Below are 21,549 nucleotides of genomic sequence, written 5' to 3'. Positions count from 1 at the left end.
CATTCTCTAGGGAGTGTTTCTATCGAGTTTCTGTAGAATTGGAAGCGTTATTTGAAGGAAATTTATATACTATTCTGCTAAAACAATGAGATTATTCGCTTTCTATTTGTATGAAGTGATAGTCGATTCCAGCTATCACCTCATAGAAATCTTAAGCTCGTACTTTGATTGTTGAACGATCTTAGAGTGACTGGAAACAGTTTCAGCACTTATACTTTAATGGTTTAATACTACCATTCTCTTGAAGTCGTTGCTATAAAATTGTCATCAAACATACGCCCAAAGACTGATGGCCAAGTTATGATGACATTAAAGTTACCGTGGAAACGATAGACAGACTTTCTCTGGTGTTTCCATAACCTTGATAGAAACACCGAAAAAAATTTCTATTTCTTAAATATCCATATCAAAAAGAAGTACTTTTATGAGCTTAATGTCGTTAGCCAAGATTTAAACATGAGGTAAAATCGACAAAAAATTGCATCAATAATAAATATGACGAATTCTACTGAAGAAGTTTTGTTTTCTTGGCCAAGATGGCTGAAGTTAAGTCGCTGTCATAAAGTAGGCGGCCTCATACATCTGTTTGCGTAATGTTAAAATTCCAAACATTTCATGATGCTGCATTTTGAATCTAATAGCGAAATAATCAGCCGGGTTTAAATTAAGCAAAGTTTGAGAAATTGAAGTTGAGTTCACTGATTTCAAGAAAAAAAAACTTTAAGTAATATTACTAGTATTTCACCAATATTAGCGCCAAACTCAGAGCCCGATTAACACCTCTTGGTCTAATTATTTCTTGCAAACATATAAAAACGACTTAGAAGTGCGACATCAGTATTCAGAACACAATACTAATAATAATACTTTTATGATCTATCTAATGCACAGGCCGTTGGGCAAGAAAAAACCCTCAACGGGAAAAAATTACCTTTCTCCGGCAGTCTTAACATACCTGTCAAGCAACAAACGTCAAACCTCCATAGCGAGCTGAAAAGCGCTATGCCGACCAAAACAATTAGCTCATCTCATGTATGCTTTCCCGCTGTCAAGCAGGCCGAGTTATAAACAGCCCACTAATGGACAATTTTTTTATGTCTCAAACTTATGCAAAGTAGCAAGGTAACCAATTATCAGTGAGTTTGAAGTGATGGTCTGTAAAACCCCACCGAAAAATACTAAATAACATTCCCAGATGGATGAAACTCATTATTTCAGTTATGTTGGGAAATAAGGAATAATTTGTTGGCATGATGTTAGAAAACAAAGATCTGAATTGTCCCTATGCAGTTGCTGCGCAATGAGGGTTTTTAAAGTACCCCTACCACTACGGGCTACATTAATGGAATCTTTAATTAAGCAATAGACCACAAGTTTTTATGGTTTATAAGCTGATAAACCACGAGGGATGTTGGAAGAACAGGAGAAGAATTCGTAAATCACGAGCGGCAGGCGAGTGATTTACGAATTCTTCGAGTGTTCTGCAAACATCCCAAGTGGTTTATCATGCCCCTAAACCATAGCAACTTGTAGTCTATTGCTTTTATATAATAATTCAGAAGACACGCGAAAATTTTAAGTTTACTGGCAGCAATCGGAGCGTGCGCATTCATTTAATTATTATATAAAAAGAAATAACTGATATTCACCTGCACGCGAGCTCAGTGACAAGGTATTGTAATGTATTGTCTCCTTAGCAGATCAGAGGCCATTGCTAATGATGCTACCGATGTCTTTTATTCCGTATGCCGGCAAAAACCATAATGAATATAAAAATGGCGTTACCGGCGGTGTTAATAAGATTCTTGCAACTTTCTACAGTGTATGTTGTTCGAGGATTTATTTTCACCCATTTTAACTATTTCCTGCTTTTGTTTTTCGGGGAGTACATTGCGTGTGAAACGATCGAGAGAGAAAGCAGGTTGTTTTTATTTCGGAATATTTGAAGGAAAAATGATGATTTGTTAGCGACACCACAGTTTGAATATAAAAAATTCGTGTTAATTGACTGAAGAATGATTGTGTCCATGCACCTGCTGTTTAACTAAGCTCATCGGCCAGAGCCGTAATTATGACTTTTCAAAACTTAGAATATTCGCTTCCATTTCATCTCGGTAGCTAACAGTATGCAGATGCAATTGATTTCTCTGTGATGTTGATGTTTTCACGTTGTTGGGGAATTAAAAGCAACTCACTAATATTGGACTTAATGACTTCTAATGTGTGAAAGTTAGTGGAAGTTATGCAAACTAGCAAATTATTGTCAATCAGCAGTGACTTTAAGGTAATTCCATCGAAATAGAACTCACAATAGATTTTCTTTCAAACTTTGCCTGTTGGCTGCCTATATCAAGAGAACTTAGAATTTGAAATAAAAAAGGGGGGGTCCCCATATTCGTTTAGGAACAGGAGGACCTTCAATAAGCCCCATAACCCCTGATTATTTCAGAACCATTCACCTTACGCTTTAAGAGAGCAGAAAAATAGGGAGAAAGTTAAGCGAGAAATTCAACAATGGATGTATTGCATAAATGTTAAGGAGCAATTTGGTAAACGTTTCATGACAGGGATACAAGATGTTCCAAGCACGCAGTATTCTAGGGCCACATTAATCTTTTACGAGTGCTAGCCATGCTCTCATTTTTCGTGATAATTTTTTACTCTGCAATAGAAATTGGTCCATATTCACTGTATAGAAAGAAGGTGATCTCTGCATTCAAACTTAATAACAAAATCGTTAGGTCCCAGTACTCGTTTCCGAGAAAAAAACGATGATTTGTCTCTCGCAAGCCAAGAGCCACCATTTTTTATATGTTGTATATGTGCACGCGCTCGTGAGCGCGCGCTAATGACGCGAAAATCGTGCGCAGTAGGGATGCGCAATGCAATTCTGAGGAATTACCTTAAAGCGATTGTCTGTCGAACATCGCCAAAAAATTATTGATGTATTTTCGTTCCATCTCCCTCCGGTCGCTTCGCGCTTCTAGTTTCCCCTTCTCACCCCCCTTTGAAGACCTGCCACGCTAGAATAAACTCTTGACCTCTCCTTTTTCTCTACCAGACCCTGCTCGTCGCCCGCCTGATTTTTCGATCGTCCTCACTGACTGAGAGCCTTTTCCTAAGAGCGCTCTATACAAAATATGCGGAGAAAAATACAAATATAAAGCCAGAAAGTATATTTGTTTTGTTTTTATATAACGAAATAGCAGGTAGAAATCCTCATCGACTATTAGGGTGCCCAAAAGTCAAACTACATGTAGAGCAATTTATTATGGCAGAAGTAAAGAGTTGGATTAGTTGATCCAAGACATGTTTTGTTTAACAAATTAAGAAGCCTCGACTGTGCTCCGTTCTGTTGTAAAGCATGCAGGAAGGGGTAGAAGTGTAGGGAGAAACACGAGACGCAGTCGAGTGTTTCCCCCTACTTCTTGAGTGCTCTACCGTTTCCTAAGTGCTTTACGACAGAACAGAGCACAGTCGAGGCTTCTTTATTTGTTTTATGATAAAGAATCCAATAATTTCGCCACCCATTATTCGGCTGAGTTTTCAAACCAAACTTTATTTTCCAAACGAGTTAAAGTGGCGCCAGCGTGCATCTGTTCTCTGATAAAGCACGCTAAAATAAGCCGATCACAATCATTGCTAGAATAGTTCAAATTATTTGATTGGCTAAAGAGACGAAAGCTGTCAATCACAAACTGGGCTTCAGCTAAGCTTTCAGTTTCGAGAGGCTTTCAAGAGAAGAACGATGCTTTCAAAGTTCGCTTTTTAGTTTGATTTTTAAATAAGGATCAAAAGGTTTCTGGTCCAGAGGAATCCGGCCGTATTGTGGGTCATGAAAACGGCAAAGTTTGTGGATCAAAATGCGAAATGCTGACTGGCATTTTGAAAGAAACTACTGTTATTTACGGATTGCAACTGGCGTCAAAGTTGGACAGACTAGACTGCTCCCACTGGTTCTGCTCCGAGTACAGTGGAGAATATCAGAACAAGCTTTCAACTGATCACTTTGTTGAGGTTCACTTCGCTGAGGTGACCTGAGATCGCTAGTAAGCAAACGAGCGTTACTACACTACATGTAAGGTAGATGTTGTTTCAGCATTTTTCCAAAAATAAAGCTTCTCATCGTTAACAGAGACAGCTCAATTGGTGTTTTCTGTCGTTGTTTTACTTCTTAACTACGGTATAATTTCTGCCTTCGTAGCAAATATAAGGTCTTTTATCGAAGCATTCGCTAGGTTGAGAATTTGTTTATTTCGCTAAGTGTTTTGTCGGAATCTAGCAAAACTTATTATTTTAGTACAGTTTTAACTCTACTGTTGTTAACAATGGTCTCCGTGCAACCATATTTGCTGAAGACAAATAGCTCGTTTCCACCGCGTTTTTCTAAGTCACAGGGAACGTTTAATTTGGGTCAAATTTGTCAAAATTTCGAAGCAAAAATTTGAACATCAACCCGTGCTTTGTTCTCTGATAAAGCACGCTGTTTCAGCTAATCAGAGCGCGCGTTATATAGAAACTTTATTGCAATAATGACTATGGCTCAAAGAAAACTTCCTGAAGTCTTCTGGAGTATCCAGTTGTTAATTAACAACAGTTGAAGTTTAGTTACTTGTCATACCGGGGTTAAGGAATTGAACGTGATATCGAAGTTGATAGAGTTCGGATGTTGCCAGTGACCCAGATTTGGTATGGGCACTGGGGAATTATTGGGAGCAACTTGGGAAAACCTTTAATAGATTGGTACCCTTCCATAGCCGGGGTAGTAACTAATGATGAAAGAGAATAAAGACAAAGCTACCGGGCTTGTGCCTATACTACAATTAAATATCTTTTATTCACATTTTCATGATTACATGTGTTGTCTGCATGTAGTTTTTTTGTATTTAAGGATGTCTACATGTAGAGCATGTTTCACATAAGAGCTTCAGTTTTGAGAGCAACGTAAAATCGAGATCATTTCTACTGGCATGTTACTGCAAGAAAGGCGAGTAATCAAAATTTAAAGCAAAACCTTTTTCAACCGATACGACTCGACAAGTCAAGGGTGTCAATTGTTGCCCTACTATGTGTACCGGCATTATGTACAGAGATTTCGTGAAAAAAGATGGGTTACTTGATAAACGTTCTTTCTCCCATGTGATCATGACTCTAAGCAAAATCTGAAGTTTGCTATCCAATGTTTTCAATTAATTTCATTCTGTGATACCGATCCCATACCTTCCTTCTCGAATCCGGCATTCTCCATTCTAAAGTGTGTCATCCCTGCTTCACGCCGCTCTGGAGCCTTATCTAGCTCATTTTCCGGGCGGCTCTGCCTATTTCGAGGAACACATCTGGGACATCGAAGGCAACTTTTTCGTTCTTCAAGAGCGGCCATGATGGAGTTTAACACACTTGAAACCACACACAGTCCCAACATGCATTGAATGATGAAAAATATGTCAAGGAAAAACAAAGTGGTGAATTCCTCTCTGTTAGCTGGTTCATCTTTGTTTAGGTCATTTTCGCTGGTATTTATGAGCTTTATAGAATGCGTGGGAATTTTATGAGGAATATAGTCACCAAAACCGACTGTTGTAAGTGTTATAAACCAGAAATATACTCCTTCCACGATTGTCCAGTCCCAAGAAAACATCGAATACGATGCATACAGAAATAGAATGGCCACCATTATTGAAAACAAGATCACGGCACTCTTAGTTTGCACTTTTTTCGGTTCCTCCCTTTTAAGGATCTTCTTTTCAAACCTGGTGATAATTTCGCTGACCAATTTTGTAACAAGTTCGCCGATGGATTTTAATGTGAGCAGTGTAACGGGAATTCCAAGTAAACAGACGAAGATGCACAATACCTGGCCAGTGGGTGTTTGAGGAGTGATGTATCCATAACCTGCAGAACGAAATAAAACCTAGCTTTATTTCAGGAGTAGGTTAGCAGGAAAGAAGACACTCAGACAACGTTGTGCTTGTTTTAAAGGCCTGGTGAAATTTAACTCCTCGATGGTCATGTTGCATTTAGATGTTATGACACGAACAAAGGGAGTAACAAGTAGTTACCTTGATTTGTTACGTTTTGTTATTAGTGAGGTGGCTTAGGGTGATTTTAAGGCTAGATCGTTACAGAGTGGGAGAAAGCATGAAATATGGCACAAAGAATCTTGTTGGTATAAGAAACAAATTTAGCCTGGGTGCCACGTGATTCGATGATCGGGGGGAGCGGGGAAGACTTGTCATTTCAATTCTCGATAAGCTTCATTAGCATGAAAACGAGGCTGATAAATCAATCCATAGCTTTTATGCTTTTGATCACCAAATTAAACCAAAATACGTCAACAGCTTGTAAATTAGGTTGTGTGGTTCATTTAGATAGCCTTAACGTGTTTATGTCAAGTGAAAATAGCATGTTTCTTGCTTTTTCGCTCATGTTGAATGATCTGACTTCAGAGCATGCAGTTGAGTTTGAAATCGTTTTTTTTAAATACAGTTTTACTTTGGTTTTTCATAAAGCGAATGAGAAACTGAGGAAATGGAAAAATATACAATCGCTGCCACGTATGCAAATATACAACCGGTGCCAAGCTCGGAAAAATATGCAAAAGGCGCCAAATACGTGAAACGCGAGTCCAGGAATTCAGTTGAGGATCAGTTTTGGTTTTATGTCGAAAGTGTGATCTGTAAACAACCTTTAATCATGGGCTAACTTCGTTCAGGCAACACGAAGTAAGACAAACAGAATATTTGATTACCTGACGATGCAATTTAAGCTTGAGATGGCCGGCGAAATGGATTAATTTTAACAGGCCAACTTTCTATTTATATTGAACAGAATGCTTGGTTTCTTAATAACTTTGGGTAGATAGTTATTTATTTGAGTGTGGGCCAGAATCAGTACAAGAATTTTGTAAGACAGTGATCGAAGATAGAACTGTATCGATTCATGATACCATCAAGAAAAATTCTCTGCTGCTGTTTAAACGACAAAAGCCCAAGCCAAAAACAAAGTCAAAGCAGCAAGTAAGTGCACTGAGAAGCGATTGCAACCTTTTCAGCCGTTTGTACATTGCCACCCAGCATCGAAGCGGAGACCTAGACGAATGTTTTATGCACGAAAACCAGCCCTACCCACCATCTCTCCGAGTTTGGAACGCTAAGATTCGGGAAGAAGTCAGACCTCTTGACATGTGTTAAGCCTGCCAGTGCAAAGCAGCCGGATCCACCTCCACTCTACGATTGGAAGATCTTTGATGGAGCAGCTGTTGTTCACGCCCTTCCATCCACAACTGTTTCCACCTTTGATAGCTATGCTGAAAACGTCTTTTTCTGGATTGGTTTGAGCATGGGGAAATATGTATACATCAGTGTGAATGCCACCTGCGCATTTCTTGGTCCTGAAACGTCTCGGGCACTCCCTATGTTTCATTCATTCACTGGATGCGACACGACCTCCTGTTTCTTTGGCAAGGGTAAGAAGTCCGCCTGGGACGCATGGAAGTCATTCCCTGACGTGACAGAGGCATTTAAGTTCCTGCAAGATCACCCTTATTACCAGCTGGACAAGGATGATTCCATCTTCAAGCCTCTGGAGCGATTTACCGTAGTTCTCTACGACAAGGCCAGCAATGTGATCAATGTAAATGAAGCCCGCAAATAAATTTTCACCAAAAGGAACAGGACCCTAGAGAACATCCCTCCCACACAGGTAAATTGAGTTCACAACATTTTGTAAGGAGTGAAATTCAGGCTTTCGACTTATTCTACTGTTCTTATTTATTTCATGCCGTGTTTCTGTAGTAATAAATGTGTAACGACAGGGACAAAAGTAGCAAAGCTGAGTTCTAATTTTGCTTATGTAGGACTCGCTATTACAGCACGCTTTAAGAGCAGTTTACCAAAGTAGCATCTGGTACACAAGCCTACAGGCCGTTCAGATGATTCCTTCACCCGAGGGATGGGGTTGGTGTGACATGGATGGCACGTGGAAACCTGTCTGGATGACCCTTCCTGAAGCGGCGAAAGCCTGTCTAGAACTCCTTAAATGTGGTTGCAAACAAGAATGTGTTGGCAGATGCAAATGTATCAAAGCTAATCTCTCTTGTACAGGGTTATGTCAGTGTTCAGGAGAATGCAGTAATAATTAACATTAACCTGATCGTAATAGAATATGTTCCAATTCCGTGTTGCCAGTCAGTTTTCAAAGTTTTCTTGATAGCTGGTAACCTCAAACGCCCCCCGCCCCCGGACTCATCTCCGTGATTTGATTTCTTTCGAGCTTGTCATAAATTATGTTTTCGTAGTACGACTTGTAGCTTACGATATAAATATAAACACGGAATGCGTGTGCTTTTCTTAGTTTACTCCATTCTGCAATGACATTCTTGTTATGTATTCAGTATGTGCGAGAAAACAAAAATCTCGAGATGTGATTGTCAGGTGATTACATCATAATTACTATTAAATCATTGTGAAATAAATATAGTACCCGCATGATTATTTCTAATCTTCTTAAACAAATGTTAACCGATTATAAGAATATTTTACAACATTTTAATATACAAGCCTCGTTTTCATTCTAGCAAAGAGTGTCGCAAATTGAGTTGCGTGTCACGCCCCCCCCCCCCTCCCCCGGGTAATCGGATCATGTGGCACCCAGCCTAAATTTGTTTGCAGGACCAAAATGAGTTTGTGTGCCAAATTTTATGCTTTCTTCCAGTCGGTAACGATGTTTTCCCTAAGCCACTTCACGATATGTCGTATTTTGTTTTGTTGTGTTGTGATTTGCTACAGATTATTGTGTTTTGTTGTGTTGCGTTTTGTTTTTCTTGTTTTTTTGTTTTTGTGTCGACTATCATACATGTGTTCAGACAATAACCCAAATAAAATGTGCACTTCGATTCTTGAATGATTCGGTAACACCCGTAGGGATTGAGCACTCTGTCGTTTTTTGTAGCGCTGCTGCACTTCCGTGTAGATTGACTTACCAATTGTAGTGAAGGCTTGAAAGACAAAATCAACTGCAGCAAGGTAAGTCCACCGCGGTTTTGGTTCACTCAAGGCCTCGAGCGCAAGGCTGGAAAAATTATTAAACTCCTCGATGGTCATGTTGCACTTAGATGCCATCAACCCGTACAGAGAGAGTAACAGTTGATACTTTTCTTCGACAATGTCTTTTTCTGTGTGTTCCGCTATAAAAAGCAGCCAAGCACTGAAAAAGATACATGACAAGAAGACAAAAAACCGAAAGATCACTTTCTTGAGCAGCGGGTCCATCCTAAAGACGTCACGCCTGCGCCGGTCACACACTCCTGTATTCTTTGATGTTGAACGGAAATCCTGCACGTGATCTCATTAGAAGATTAAATCCTGAAAATGTAGAAACAACTGAGTAAGCATTTGTGACGAATGGTAGTGAAACTACCAAGTTATTGATTACTTCAAATCTTAATAACATAAACCTTTTTGAAACTTGTAAGATAGGTACTTGTAGGTAGGTAGATAGATTAATTTATCAATATACCTTATAGCTAGGGAAAATCTTCGACTTCTGTTATAATCAATCTTTGTGTGCATCATCATTTATTTTTAATTTGGCTAGTTATAAAATTACCTCATTAATAATAATTATAACAAATTCTTAAATCTGCTTTGTTATCATAATGCCCTATTTCATAATCATACGGTTTTTCTCGTTCAATTTGGAATCAGTTTGCACTTGTGAGTTTTCCAAAAAGCGGAAATTGCACACTGGTGCAAAAAAACACTCACTCGTGCAAATTAATTCCAAATTGAACGAGAAAAACCGTATGATTACCTAATTGGATACATACGCCTTCCTCATGTCAATTATGTGCCCTTTTTGAAAATAGCTAGCTTTCTTCTAAATGTTCCCTACAGCTTTTAAAGCTTTAGAAAACACTACTGACTCTTCCGTTCAAAGGAAGTTCTTAAAATACTTTTTTTTTTTAACTCGAAATTGCTATTGATCGTGCTCACAATCGGCCTCGTGGTGCGCGCTCGTCCGATTTTGAAATTGCTTTCGCGATTACTCCCTGAATGGTACTCCATTCGGTTCAATCACTATCACAAATAGGCCCGAGCAGAACCAATCATGATAGAGAATTTTGTTCCAGATACGATTTAAGACCGAATAGATAGACCGAATTGGATTATACTCATTACTTAGCTGGTGCTTAGTCGACCAGTTTACGAAGATAAGGTATCCTATGTTGAAGAATGTTTTCCAGAACATGTAATGCATTTTGTTAAATTTAAAAAGCGAGAAAAACAAGGCATCAAGTGTCTATACACACATTCAGAAAGGTCCTGGAAACGCTATGGTCGTCCGCCATATTAAAAATGTCAAACTGTTCTGTTGTTCTGCTTTGCCGTAATTAATCATTTATCTCTTTTAACTCAGAGGAACACAAAGGTGAAATTATTGAAACATATTTTTCTCTTACCGACACGGTCAAAAGATGAATGATATAGAATTTCTCTTACTTACTTACTTACTTACTTACTTACTTACTTACTTACTTACTTACTTACTTACTTGTGAAAATAACACATGGTTTCTTTAGGGTTACTTTCAATTATTCACTCATGTCAGTACAACGCGTGGTTATAACAGAACTGAAGACTGAAGCGTCAGACCTAGGCTGCAGGTGTTCCGTGCCAATTACACATCTTACACATCTTACACACCTTACACATCAAAATCAAGATTGTCTTCCTCTCACATTAGAATTTTATACATTTAGTTCAGTTATCATTCTTGCCGACCCTACAGATATGGATACTGAGCTAATCGTAGCTGATGGATACTGTAGCTTCAAAGTCTGACCGGTGAACTCGAACTATAACCTGCGCTGTTTTGTGTAATAAGTATAATAGTAGTGACCTTACTGAACCATTTAGATTAACGGAAAACATAGATATCACGATTACCTTGATGCAGTGGTGCTGACTACAATCAAATAGTACCTAATATGAGACATTTTAGTATAATAATAACTCACCATTTTCATTTGAAAAATTAAAATCCTTCTTTCTGGAAAAAAACAGCCTCTAGATGCAGTGCTGCCCGGTGAACTTGCACCTTAGAAAAGTCATTATGCAAATTGTCAAAACACCAAATCATCGTTTCCCGCAGCAGATACGCTACTGTCATAGTCGCTGAAACCCCACTGACGTTATTGACAATATAATCAATTAAATTTGCCTGTTTTACTGATGTTTTGGAAAAAATCTAGCGCTTTATCCATTTCCATTGATGCTGGGAAGATAAATTGAAGAAAGGGGCAGCTTGTTTGTTTGTTAAAAATTTGAAGGCATGTTTCTCTTTGATGGGAAATTCGAAACATTTTGGCAACTGTTGTCCTTTGTAACATTTCATGATACTTTTAAGTTGCTTTTCTACGGAGTTAAATGAGGGGATCTAGAGAAGGGTGTGCGCCGTATTTCCTTGCAACCTAGTCTTACTTTGAGATTTATTTATCTTTTTCTCTTGCGTAACGTAGCGCCGCAGCCATTTGGACAAGCAACACTTATAAAGGAAGTAAGAGCCTTAAAAAAGGTAAATAGCCCAAATTTTCAGTAGACATCACATATGAACTTTGTTTATGCTATCTCGTAAAAATCCTGCTTCTTATTGGCGGACTCATATTTATTAAATAGAGAAGTTAAAACTAAATGTGTATTCTACCGGAGAAACAAACGTCAACCACATGATATTAACTGTAAAAATTCTGGGAGAAACGTATACTCGGAAAAAATCCGACCACCAAATGGGATTTGAACCCACGACCCTCCGTGATCTAGTCGAATGCTCTAACCACTGAGTTACTGGAGACTCTATCGTGAGCAAGGGTCAAATCGTGAGTATCGACTGGAACCGCATCGCGCGGCTACGCAGCCACGTACTGACTCATAAGAACTCGCTAACAGCATCGCATTTTTTCCCGAATATGCGTTTCCCCCAGAAGTTTTACACTTAATATGCATGTGTATTCTAATTAATAAAGAATTGTTCAGTTGGATATCAAAGGAAAATTAACAGAAAGTTAGCAAGTGGAATAAATTACCGAAGATTGTGGTGAAGACCGAAAAACCTTTTTAATCCGTGATTGCGATAGCAAGTTACGAGTTATAGTGGGTGATCAGATTATGCAAATGATATGCAAATGAGGGGTCGGTTCTCATAAGTTAAGTTTTGGTGTTGATTTATTCTGTCAGCGGGTAATTATTTATAATTTGGACTGCTTTGACCCCCGGGGTTGTTCTATTCAAAAAAGAAAAATAGCAAAAGCCAGACGAGAAATTCTGGTAATTATCACTGTTTGGACGAAAGACAGGTGTAGCAAAACTAATTATGGAGGAATAATAAATCAGTCCACAAACCCGTCCGACACTCTAATAGCCAAGAAAATGCAAACAATTTTTAACCTTGAAATAAAAGATGACAATTTGCATGTGAAAAGTGCATCGCATTGACGACTTTTAGTAAACAAAAATTTTCTGTTAGCAAAGGCCCACATCTGTAAAAATGATATTATTATCATACCTTCGTTGAGGATAGACGTCGTAAATCTAGACTGATCGTGTCAGCAGCAACATCACCGACAGTTTTCCACTCCCTTGAAGAAATTTTGGGGCACAGCTGCTCATAATGAACGAATCAACTTGCTCTCTGGCGGATTTCGCTCGTTACAACATAACACACGATTCCCCGAAAGAAGTCTATCACGTCGTAAGTGTTGCCAACAGCCTTATTCTAGCTACCGCCACTCTTGGAAATAGTGTGATTCTGGCTGCTTTAAGAAGATGTCGAACTTTACAACCCCCATCAAAGGCTCTTCTATACAGTCTGGTACTATCGGATCGTGGCGTTGGAGTTCTTGTCATTCCGCTTAAGCTGGCTTGGAATCTGGCTGTAGTTTTAAAGAAACCTTCACTGTACTGTTTTCTGTGGAGGCCGTTTCGCATCATGGCTGCCGTGTTGGGGACAGTGTCTTTCTTCACAACTACAGCGATCGCTTTGGATAGATACCTTGCCTTCCGACTCCGAATAAAATACCGCCAAGTGATAACGCTGCGAAAAGTGGTTTCGTTGCTAATTGCGGAGTGGATTTTAGCACTAATTTGGGCTTGCACTGAGATAGTGAATGAGACTCTGAACAGGGTATTAGGAACTATAGCAATATTGAGCTGTGTTGTCATTACTCTGGTTTGTTATCAGAGAATCTACAAAGGTTTACGTCGTCAGGCGGCACTCATTCAGGTGCAATGTCAACTTGCCACGAACCAAAACAACAGCAGCTTCAGTGTAGGTGAATATAAGAGAACTGTAGGCAATATGGTTTGGGTTCATTGCTGTCTCCTTGTATGCTATGTACCGTATTATCTTAACCTGATCTTACTAATAGCATTCGACAACGATGTACTAGTTTTGGCCAAAAACGTAACATCGGTTGTTATTTACTTGAATTCTTCTCTCAACCCGGTCATTTATTGCTGGAAAATGAAAGGAATAAGGAAAGAAACCTTTGCCATATTTCAGAACATCTGTCACCCCGTGTAAAGGCAATCGTAAATTTATGCAAAAACTGATGCAAACAAATTGCCGATTTACTATTTAGTGCTAAGAAAATGAAAATTTTGAAAACATGCTCGTTTGGTACCCATAGACGTTCCTTATTGGTAGAAGTGTAACGGTTCATCCTAGTATGCGACTTTCAGAGATATTTGAGCTCGCGTTTCGTGGGATCGATTTTCGGTTTCCATTTCGAGAAATACGGTTCGGTGCGGGACAGCAAAAGGATGGCCAGGACTTGCAGGATTGTAGATCAAAAAGTCAAATTCAAAATTTGATGGATAGTGTTTACGTAATTAGTTTTGCACGCAAGCCGGTTTTACACTGTTATTATTAAGAGAAATACAAATGTTATCAATAAAAGTTGAAAGGTTAGTTACCGCTGTCCTGAGCTGTTTTAGTATTATCTAAGCGTGCCCATAAATCGTATTGAAAAGTATCGTTATTGTCTTCATGTAAAGTGCCGTTGTCGTGTCATTACACCTGTTGGGTTTAATTAAAATGGAGGAACATAGTTTATTGTCGACACAACAGTGTTAGTTTATTTTTAGCGGATGAGTATACAAAATGATGAAAAAAGAGTCGACAAGCAGAAATTGCACGATGGTCTTGTTTTTTAAGAAAATATCAAGCACTCAATTAACAGAAGGTCTGGATAGTTGCAGACATGTTAAAATTTTTATAAACAACACAAGGTTTTTTAAAAACATGTTTCAACAGAATCTTCCTTCATCTTCAGTTTAAATTACAAAGTACAGAGTTGAATATATAGTGTACGCAAAATGCTAATTGACTGTAAGCACTATACAGTCGACCTTTAAGTTCATAGGTAATTTGCAGAGAATTCATTAGTCAACACAAGTCAACTTGTTAGTGACAGTTCAATTAATAATGTGGACGATCCATTTGTCCGTTTCACTGAATTAGCTGGCAATCTCAGTTAAAAAGAGGTTTAGTACCCCTTTAGAGATCGGTATAATAATATCTTTGAAATGACCGGGACATCCAGGTTCTTTTGCAGTCCTATCAGCACTCACTATTATCCCGCGGTGCAACAATTCCCGAGGACTATCTACATCTTTGCCTGTATTGTTAGTGTGGTCCTCTCAGTTTCATCAACTTTGGGTAACACCATGATCCTTCTCGCTCTTCGCAAGTGTCAATCTCTTCATTCTCCATCAAAAGCTTTGTTATCTAACTTGGCTCTGACGGATCTTTTCGTTGGGCTGATTGTTCTTCCGCTGTTTACAGCTTACTACTTGTTGATCATCTTAGAAATTCCCAGTTATTACTGTGTTATAGCCATCACATATGGGAGAACATCATCCTTCATTGGAGGGACTTCGGTTTTGACTATCACAACAATTGCTGTTGATCGATAGCTCACCTTTCGTCTTTGACAGAGATACCGAGAACACGTTAAACTTAGAGGATTTGTCTTCATTCTTGTGGCAGAGTAGATGTTCTCTGCAGTTTCGTCGATAATCTGGTTTTGGAATGAGCAAATTAACAAGATCACTGGGGCAATCGTATTGTTCGGTTGCGTTCCCATAACTTTCTTTTGTTATTTCGGAATCTGTCGTTGTCTTCGTCGCCATGCTGCACAGATTTACCATCAGGTGAACTCCAGTGAGTCGACCGACTTTAATGTGGCTCAGTACAAGAAAACTGTAAATAACATGCTACGGATCAATAGGCTTTTTCTTTTGTGTTATTTCCCACACTAGGCATTGTTGCTTGCTACACTTGCCATGGGACTTAATGACTATACTCGGTTTGCACTTAATTTTAGCGCCATTTCAATTTATGTTAATTTTTCTTTCAATCCTGCTAAGAGTCCCTGTCCATAAAAATGGAAAATAACTCGGCAAGGCTCGAAAATTCGATTTCGCTCATATTTTCATGATAGATAGGCTAGGGCATGACAAAAACTACTGGATAGTTTTTTTGGCAAAATATCCTTTTATTTCAAAGAAATACGCAAATTACCAACTTCCGTTAAAATCGTCATTTGACGCACCATTTTATTAAGCAAGTTTGAGATCCTCGCATGCAAAACCACATCATTCTTCCGTCTTTAAAACACTCAAATATTTTTGTGCAATGTTTAAATGTGTACTGGGTTGGTTTTAGGGAATGTTGCGTTGTCTTTTTGGGTGCAAAATAATGAAATTTCGAAGACATGTATTTTATTCACTTAAAAGTATTTCGTGTATATAATTAATTTTCACCATGTGCGAAACCTTTAAATGGATTAAGCTTCTGGTGGTTGAATCGCAGAAGGATGAGCTACAGATTCCTGTAAAAATTTCTTTGGGTAAATGATTGTGAGCGACGCGAGAACTTTTCAAAGTACGTTAAATATGCAAATATTTGACCATTCCTTCGTCAAATTTGAATTCACGGGTTAGACGTATATTTTAACATGCGCCACATGACTTGTCCAATGTTAAGTTGAAATAGACACAGAGCTGATAATTTCGAAATGTTCTAACCTCATTTGCTGTAAAAGGCAGGTCCAAAGCCGATTTGACGTGTTTCTCTCACCATTCGTCGCACATAAGGGACCGTTCATTTTTTATGAGGGAGGGGGGGCTGGTGGGATTTGGGAAGCACCATTTAAAAATCGCATGACCCCCCTCAGCTTACCAATTTTTTCACATGGCTCCCCCTTATAGCGGTCATTTTTTGGGATGACCCCCCCCCCCAAAAAGAAAATTGAACAAACAATATTTAGATTTCAACTTTTTTAATATTTCTCTATTATCCCCCTACTTCACGTTATTGCGCTCACTATGAAGACAATATTTACAATCTCTATACGACATAGAGCTGTTGTTTAAAAAACAAATCAAAAGAAAGAGAAGTCAATTTCGGATCTCCTAGTTATGGCTCGCCCTGTGCGTGTGGCATTTGGCCTCTCATTGGCATCTTCCTCATCTGAATTGATGAATGCAAGAATGACGTCACTCGTGTCATCTTCTCCCCCAGAGTCAATGGCATCACTGTCATACTCATCATTGTCAGTTTCATCCGTTTCACTGCTGTCAGCACTTGCCCTGTTGTCATTTTGTGTCAATGTCCTGGCATTTCTCAGTGTTGGTTGGCCAGCTCTGAGAGGACTCTTCTGCTGCAAGCATGAATGTCTTACAATTGCCTTTACTTTCTCACTCTTGCTGCTTTTCAAATGCTGCTTCAGCCCGTGGTGGTTTGAGTACTTGTTTAGTTCTGGAACACGTAGCTTTTTAAGCTTGGTTAGATCTTCGCACAACTCAGTCCAAGGATAATCCTCCTCCCTACTTAACTTTGCCTTTTCTTCTGCTCTCTTTTTCCTTTTAAATTCCAGCACTTCAAGATGCTGAAGATAATCCACCACAAACTTCGATTTGACAATAAACTTATCTGCAAATAGAGCAACGCTCTCTGGGTCAGATAAAACCAGCCTGCCACTTCCATGCTCTTTCTTCTTTAAATTGTTAATCCAATCGGGGAAAGAGCGCATTACTACATGAGCATCATGAAAGAGGCTCATTCCAAAATGCGCAATAATGGCGAAAGCGACGAGTCGTTTAAGAAAGGGTTTACAGCTGAACGATCCAGGCAGTTTGACATCTTACATGCAAAAGAAGCAATTTTTCTAGGTGCGGATGGCTGTTCAGAAAGGGCGAGTGAGTTTTCCATGCAAGGGTACCAGTTGAAGCCCAGTGATGGAAGAAAACTGAACTTCTCCATCAAAGAGCACAGAGCAATGGTGGAAAAGTTGAATGTCATATTGAAAGATGTAAAGGAACACGATTCCACACTCTTTCAGTCCAATGGGCTTGCTTTAAAGCAGGGCGAAGAATTTGTCCACAGTTTTAATGTAAAACAGATCAAATGTACAGAAGCTAAGTTGACGAAGGTCACGCAGGACATGGAAGAACTAGAAAATAAGAAGAGCAATTATAACAGCATATTCAAAGGTATACTCAAACAGCACATCAACAAAAGGAAAAGGAAAAAAGAAAACCGCAGAAAGTCAAATGAAAGAAAGAGGAAGCGGACTGAAAACAACGTCCAACGAGTTTATGGAATCTGTGTTGGAAACCTACTAGGAAATGATCTTCCACAATGCCTTGTGTACCCTCCTAGAACGGCCGTCCCGGAAGAGTGTCTTAAAGTTGAGGATATTGCCACGTCGATATTTAGAAGAGATGGGCCATACATCGCACAGCTCTTGGAAGGGAATTATTTCATCAATGCTGTAAGAAGCAGAATCACCACCAACCTTGAGCGGGAAGTCAGAGATTATGTTTACACCTTCATGTACCCTGAAGAGTACACTCTGACGGAAAGCATTGCTGCTTCTTGCAGCATTGGTGAAAGAGACTCCCATAGCAGCACAAGCGGCGACGAAGAACTCGACGACAGCGGAGATGAAGATGAGTGCCAGTGAAAGTTGCATTCGAAAATAACAGTGTTAAATACTTCTTTTCAGTAGCTACAAATGCTTTTTGTCGCCAAACGTTTTTTTAAAGCAGAAGGAAAGTTTGTAATAAATTTATATGCTGCCTTCTATGTTTATTCTATAGCAATTTTTTTGATATTCAAACATTATGCCATTTTAAAGTTTTACTAAAATATTTCACGTGACCCCCCCTTTTTCCCTTATTTTTTTGGGTGGCCCCCCCTCGAAAGCCATTTTTTTTCGTATGGCCCCCCCCCAAAATCCCACCAGCCCCCCCTTACCTTTTAAAAAATGAACGGTCCCTAAAGCAGAAGTTTGCTTTTGTTTACACAACGTCCGATTACATCGCCAACTGTCAACGTATTTACTGGTCGAATACAATGAATCTGTGACCCTCTTTCGACACATGCATCTAAGTCAAAAACGGCTAAGTCATTTGTAGATAGTTGCTTGCTTTGCACTACACCAAAATATTACATTTGATCATCATGGTTTGATGGCTTGAATCCTTGCTTGCAGCGGTTCCTTGTTCGTCACGCAATGCTGTCATCCCATTTTAGGGGGTAGGGGTAGGACAGTTTCTATCCTAATACATAAGGCTCTATAAGGCTGGGAACCACTGGGAGCACACAATCGTGTTGAGCAGGAAGAGATTAAATTGAGAAATGAGAAGAATGAATAGTTTACCATTGCCCGTGTTGTTATCTTTTACTCGACCACCGCTACCTACATGCCCTGCGTAATACTGTAACGCTAAACTTATACCTAGGTCTTTTTCGCGCTGTGCAATTATTTTTGGTTTACATGTAATACAGTGGGCTACCCCCGGGGAAATGGGTGGTGACCGCTTAATGGGGCTAGTCGCTTAAATAGAGGTTGGTGTACCTTGAATATTTAATTTTTCACTATCGGGTTATAAATTTCTTGGTGAACATGGAGTCAATTCAAGACAATCATGATAGACGTGTATTTGAATTATCACTCGTCATGTACCTTCAATTTCAGACTCTTATCTGCCATCGCCCTTTCCAAAACAAAGTTTTTAAATTTTGGGTGGCCGCTTAATAGGGGTAAAGACAATAATGAAACCCTTATCGGAACGACCAAATGGTGGCCGCGGAGGTAACCGGTCAATAGGTGTTTTATTCACAATATTTTACTAACAATAATTTTGGACTGTATTGACACTAGTCCTCTATTTTCTATTACAAACACACCAATGCCTCGCCCCCAGGCAAACAAAATACGCCAAATAAAATGGCATGGCCAGGGCTATATACTCACGTAATTACTAATTAAATTTAGTCTGTTTTTCTCACGAATTAGACACGTTGTGATTTCCTGTTTTTATTTCAGCTAGTTCTTGCTTCATTGATCTATAATTTGTTTTATGGCGATTTTTTTAAAATTCTAGTTAGTACAGGCACTAGCTTTATCAGCTGTTGTCTGAAACATCAAAACGTACAACAAACGTGATTTGGACCGAGGCCACGTACACTATAAAATACGATTATATAAATATACACATATTATTATATATATGAACAAACAGATGAACAATGATTAAATTGCTTCATTTATCCTGAGAGTGCTCTATACAAAATAGATCAAAATGTGCAACATATGCCGTGACAGCATTGCGTGACGAACAAATAACGGCTGTAAGATTGTGCTGCGCCGACATGCTTATCAGCAATGGTCAGCAATCGATCAAACGTATTATTTTGGCGCAGTGCAAAGCAAGTAACTATCTACAAAGTTGGCGATGTACATCGGACGTTAACCTTTTGCAAACAAAAGCAAACTTCTGCTTTATGTGCGACGAATGGTGAGAGAAACACGTCAAATCGCCTTTGGACCTGCCTTTTACAGCAAATAAGGTTAGAACATTTCGAAATTATCAGCTCTGTGTCTATTTCAGCTTATTATAGGTCAAGTCATGTGGCGCATGCTAAAATATACGTCTAACCCGTAAATTGAAATTTGACGACGGACGGTCAAATATTTGCATTTTTGACGTACTTTGAAAAGCTCTCGCGTCGCTCACAATCATTTGCCCAAAGAAATTTTTACAGGAATCTGTAGATCATCCTTTTGCGATTCAATCACCAGAAGCTTAATCCATTTGAAGGTTTCGCACATGGTGAAAATTAATTATATACACGAAGTACTTTTAAGTGAATGAAATACATGTCTTCGAAATTTCATTATTTTGCACCCAAAAAGACAACGCAACATTCCCTAAAACCAACCCAGTACACATTTAAACATTGCACAAAAATATTTGAGTGTTTTAAAGACGGAAGAATGATGTGGTTTTGCATGCGAGGCTCTCAAACTTGCTTAATAAAATGGTGCGTCAAATGACGATTTTAACGGAAGTTGGTAATTTGCGTATTTCTTTGAAATAAAAGGATATTTTGCCAAAAAAACTATCCAGTAGTTTTTGTCATGCCCTAGCCTATCTACCATGAGAATATGAGCGAAATAGAATTTTCGACCCTTGCCGCGAAATTAAGAATTTGTCTGATTTTTACAGGCAGGCACTCTTAAATATTGTTGGAAGATCAAAGAACTGAGGGAAAAAGTTATTGCCGTTTTGCGCGCGCTCGGGTTCAACTTCTTATCACCCCAGCCTTATGTACAGAAGATTACCGTTGGTTAAAAAACGCTGCAACAATACACTGTGCTCCAATCGGCCTTTACTGATTTCCGTCATATATTAACAATAACTAAAGTAAACTAGAAAGTTGTACCGATAGTGTTGCGGCTATTTAAGCAACAAATGATAATCAGGGATTCAGACTTTGCGCCTTGCTTTGGTGTAAAGCATTTCATTTCATTAGGGAAATAAAATGTCATTTAATGTATGGTGTAGGTAGCACATATATTTGCTTCTATAGGATGGGATCCAATAAAACATGACCAGTATTTATCAAAGAAGGGATGATAAAAAAAAAAAACCGCTTTCAAGTGGCACTCAAAGTTACTGTAATATATTTTATGTAGGTAAACAAAAAACCTTTAAAGAACTAAAAAATACATCAAAAGTCAGTCAAAAGATAGGGTAGATGATTTGAAAGCAAAATGAACAGGAAATTCAGTTTGCTGTTTTCGATGAAATGTCAACAATCGCGTGCGAGCGAAACTATTTGATGGATTATAAGTAAAACTGTTTAACCAGTCAATGTGTGATTATATTCCGTTCATTCGGACCACACACGGCGCAAAACTCATAAAAAGATTCTAAATTGCTTGATTCTGGACCACTAAGGTGTTTGCCAAAATATGGAATTGGCTATTGACGTTTCTGGATCGGATGTTCAGTACCAAATAATGTCTGCGAGGAAATATATATAGTTCGCCAAAATATCAGAGAATATTGTTTACTTTTTTGCATTCCATGATAAGTTAAATTTACGTCCAAATCCCAATCTTTCTTGTGGTCACTGTCCTCCAAACTTGAGTATTTAGCCAGCGTTTACTTTTAAAAGGCGCACCCGCATAATTCA

General features: G+C 38.8%; 2 protein-coding genes and 1 pseudogene across 2 annotated transcripts; 2 read left to right on the top strand and 1 right to left on the bottom strand.

Annotated features, from left to right (window-relative positions):
• Positions 1–5,001: 5,001 nt before the first annotated feature.
• LOC145468733 (potassium channel subfamily K member 15-like) lies at positions 5,002–9,433 on the bottom strand. Its single transcript, XM_081452438.1, has 2 exons — positions 8,981–9,433; positions 5,002–5,892 (listed from the first exon to the last, which is right to left on the bottom strand). The coding sequence occupies exons 1-2, from the start codon at positions 9,267–9,269 to the stop codon at positions 5,186–5,188; spliced, it is 996 nt and encodes a 331-aa protein (XP_081308564.1). The 5' UTR covers positions 9,270–9,433; the 3' UTR covers positions 5,002–5,185.
• On the top strand, positions 7,093–8,767 carry LOC145468741 (uncharacterized; annotated as a pseudogene).
• Positions 9,434–12,275: 2,842 nt separating the features above from the next.
• On the top strand, positions 12,276–13,578 carry LOC145468724 (adenosine receptor A3-like). The gene has a single exon (XM_081452429.1). It carries the CDS (start codon positions 12,667–12,669, stop codon positions 13,576–13,578), a length of 912 nt encoding a protein of 303 aa, XP_081308555.1. The 5' UTR covers positions 12,276–12,666.
• Positions 13,579–21,549: the final 7,971 nt, after the last annotated feature.

This window comes from Orbicella franksi, chromosome 2, assembly GCF_964199315.1.
Source record: "Orbicella franksi chromosome 2, jaOrbFran1.1, whole genome shotgun sequence".
Taxonomy (NCBI): Eukaryota; Metazoa; Cnidaria; class Anthozoa; order Scleractinia; family Merulinidae; genus Orbicella; species Orbicella franksi.
This window is presented reverse-complemented; position numbering and strand designations above follow the sequence as displayed.

Excerpts from the sequence above, each read along its gene's own strand:
- LOC145468733 (XM_081452438.1), bottom strand. The coding sequence starts at position 9,269 with ATGGACCCGCTGCTCAAGAAAGTGATCTTTCGGTTTTTTGTCTTCTTG. Across the intron at positions 5,893-8,980 it reads TCAAGCCTTCACTACAATTG|GTTATGGATACATCACTCCT; the intron begins GTAAGTCAATCT and ends TTCGTTCTGCAG.
- LOC145468724 (XM_081452429.1), top strand. The coding sequence starts at position 12,667 with ATGAACGAATCAACTTGCTCTCTGGCGGATTTCGCTCGTTACAACATA.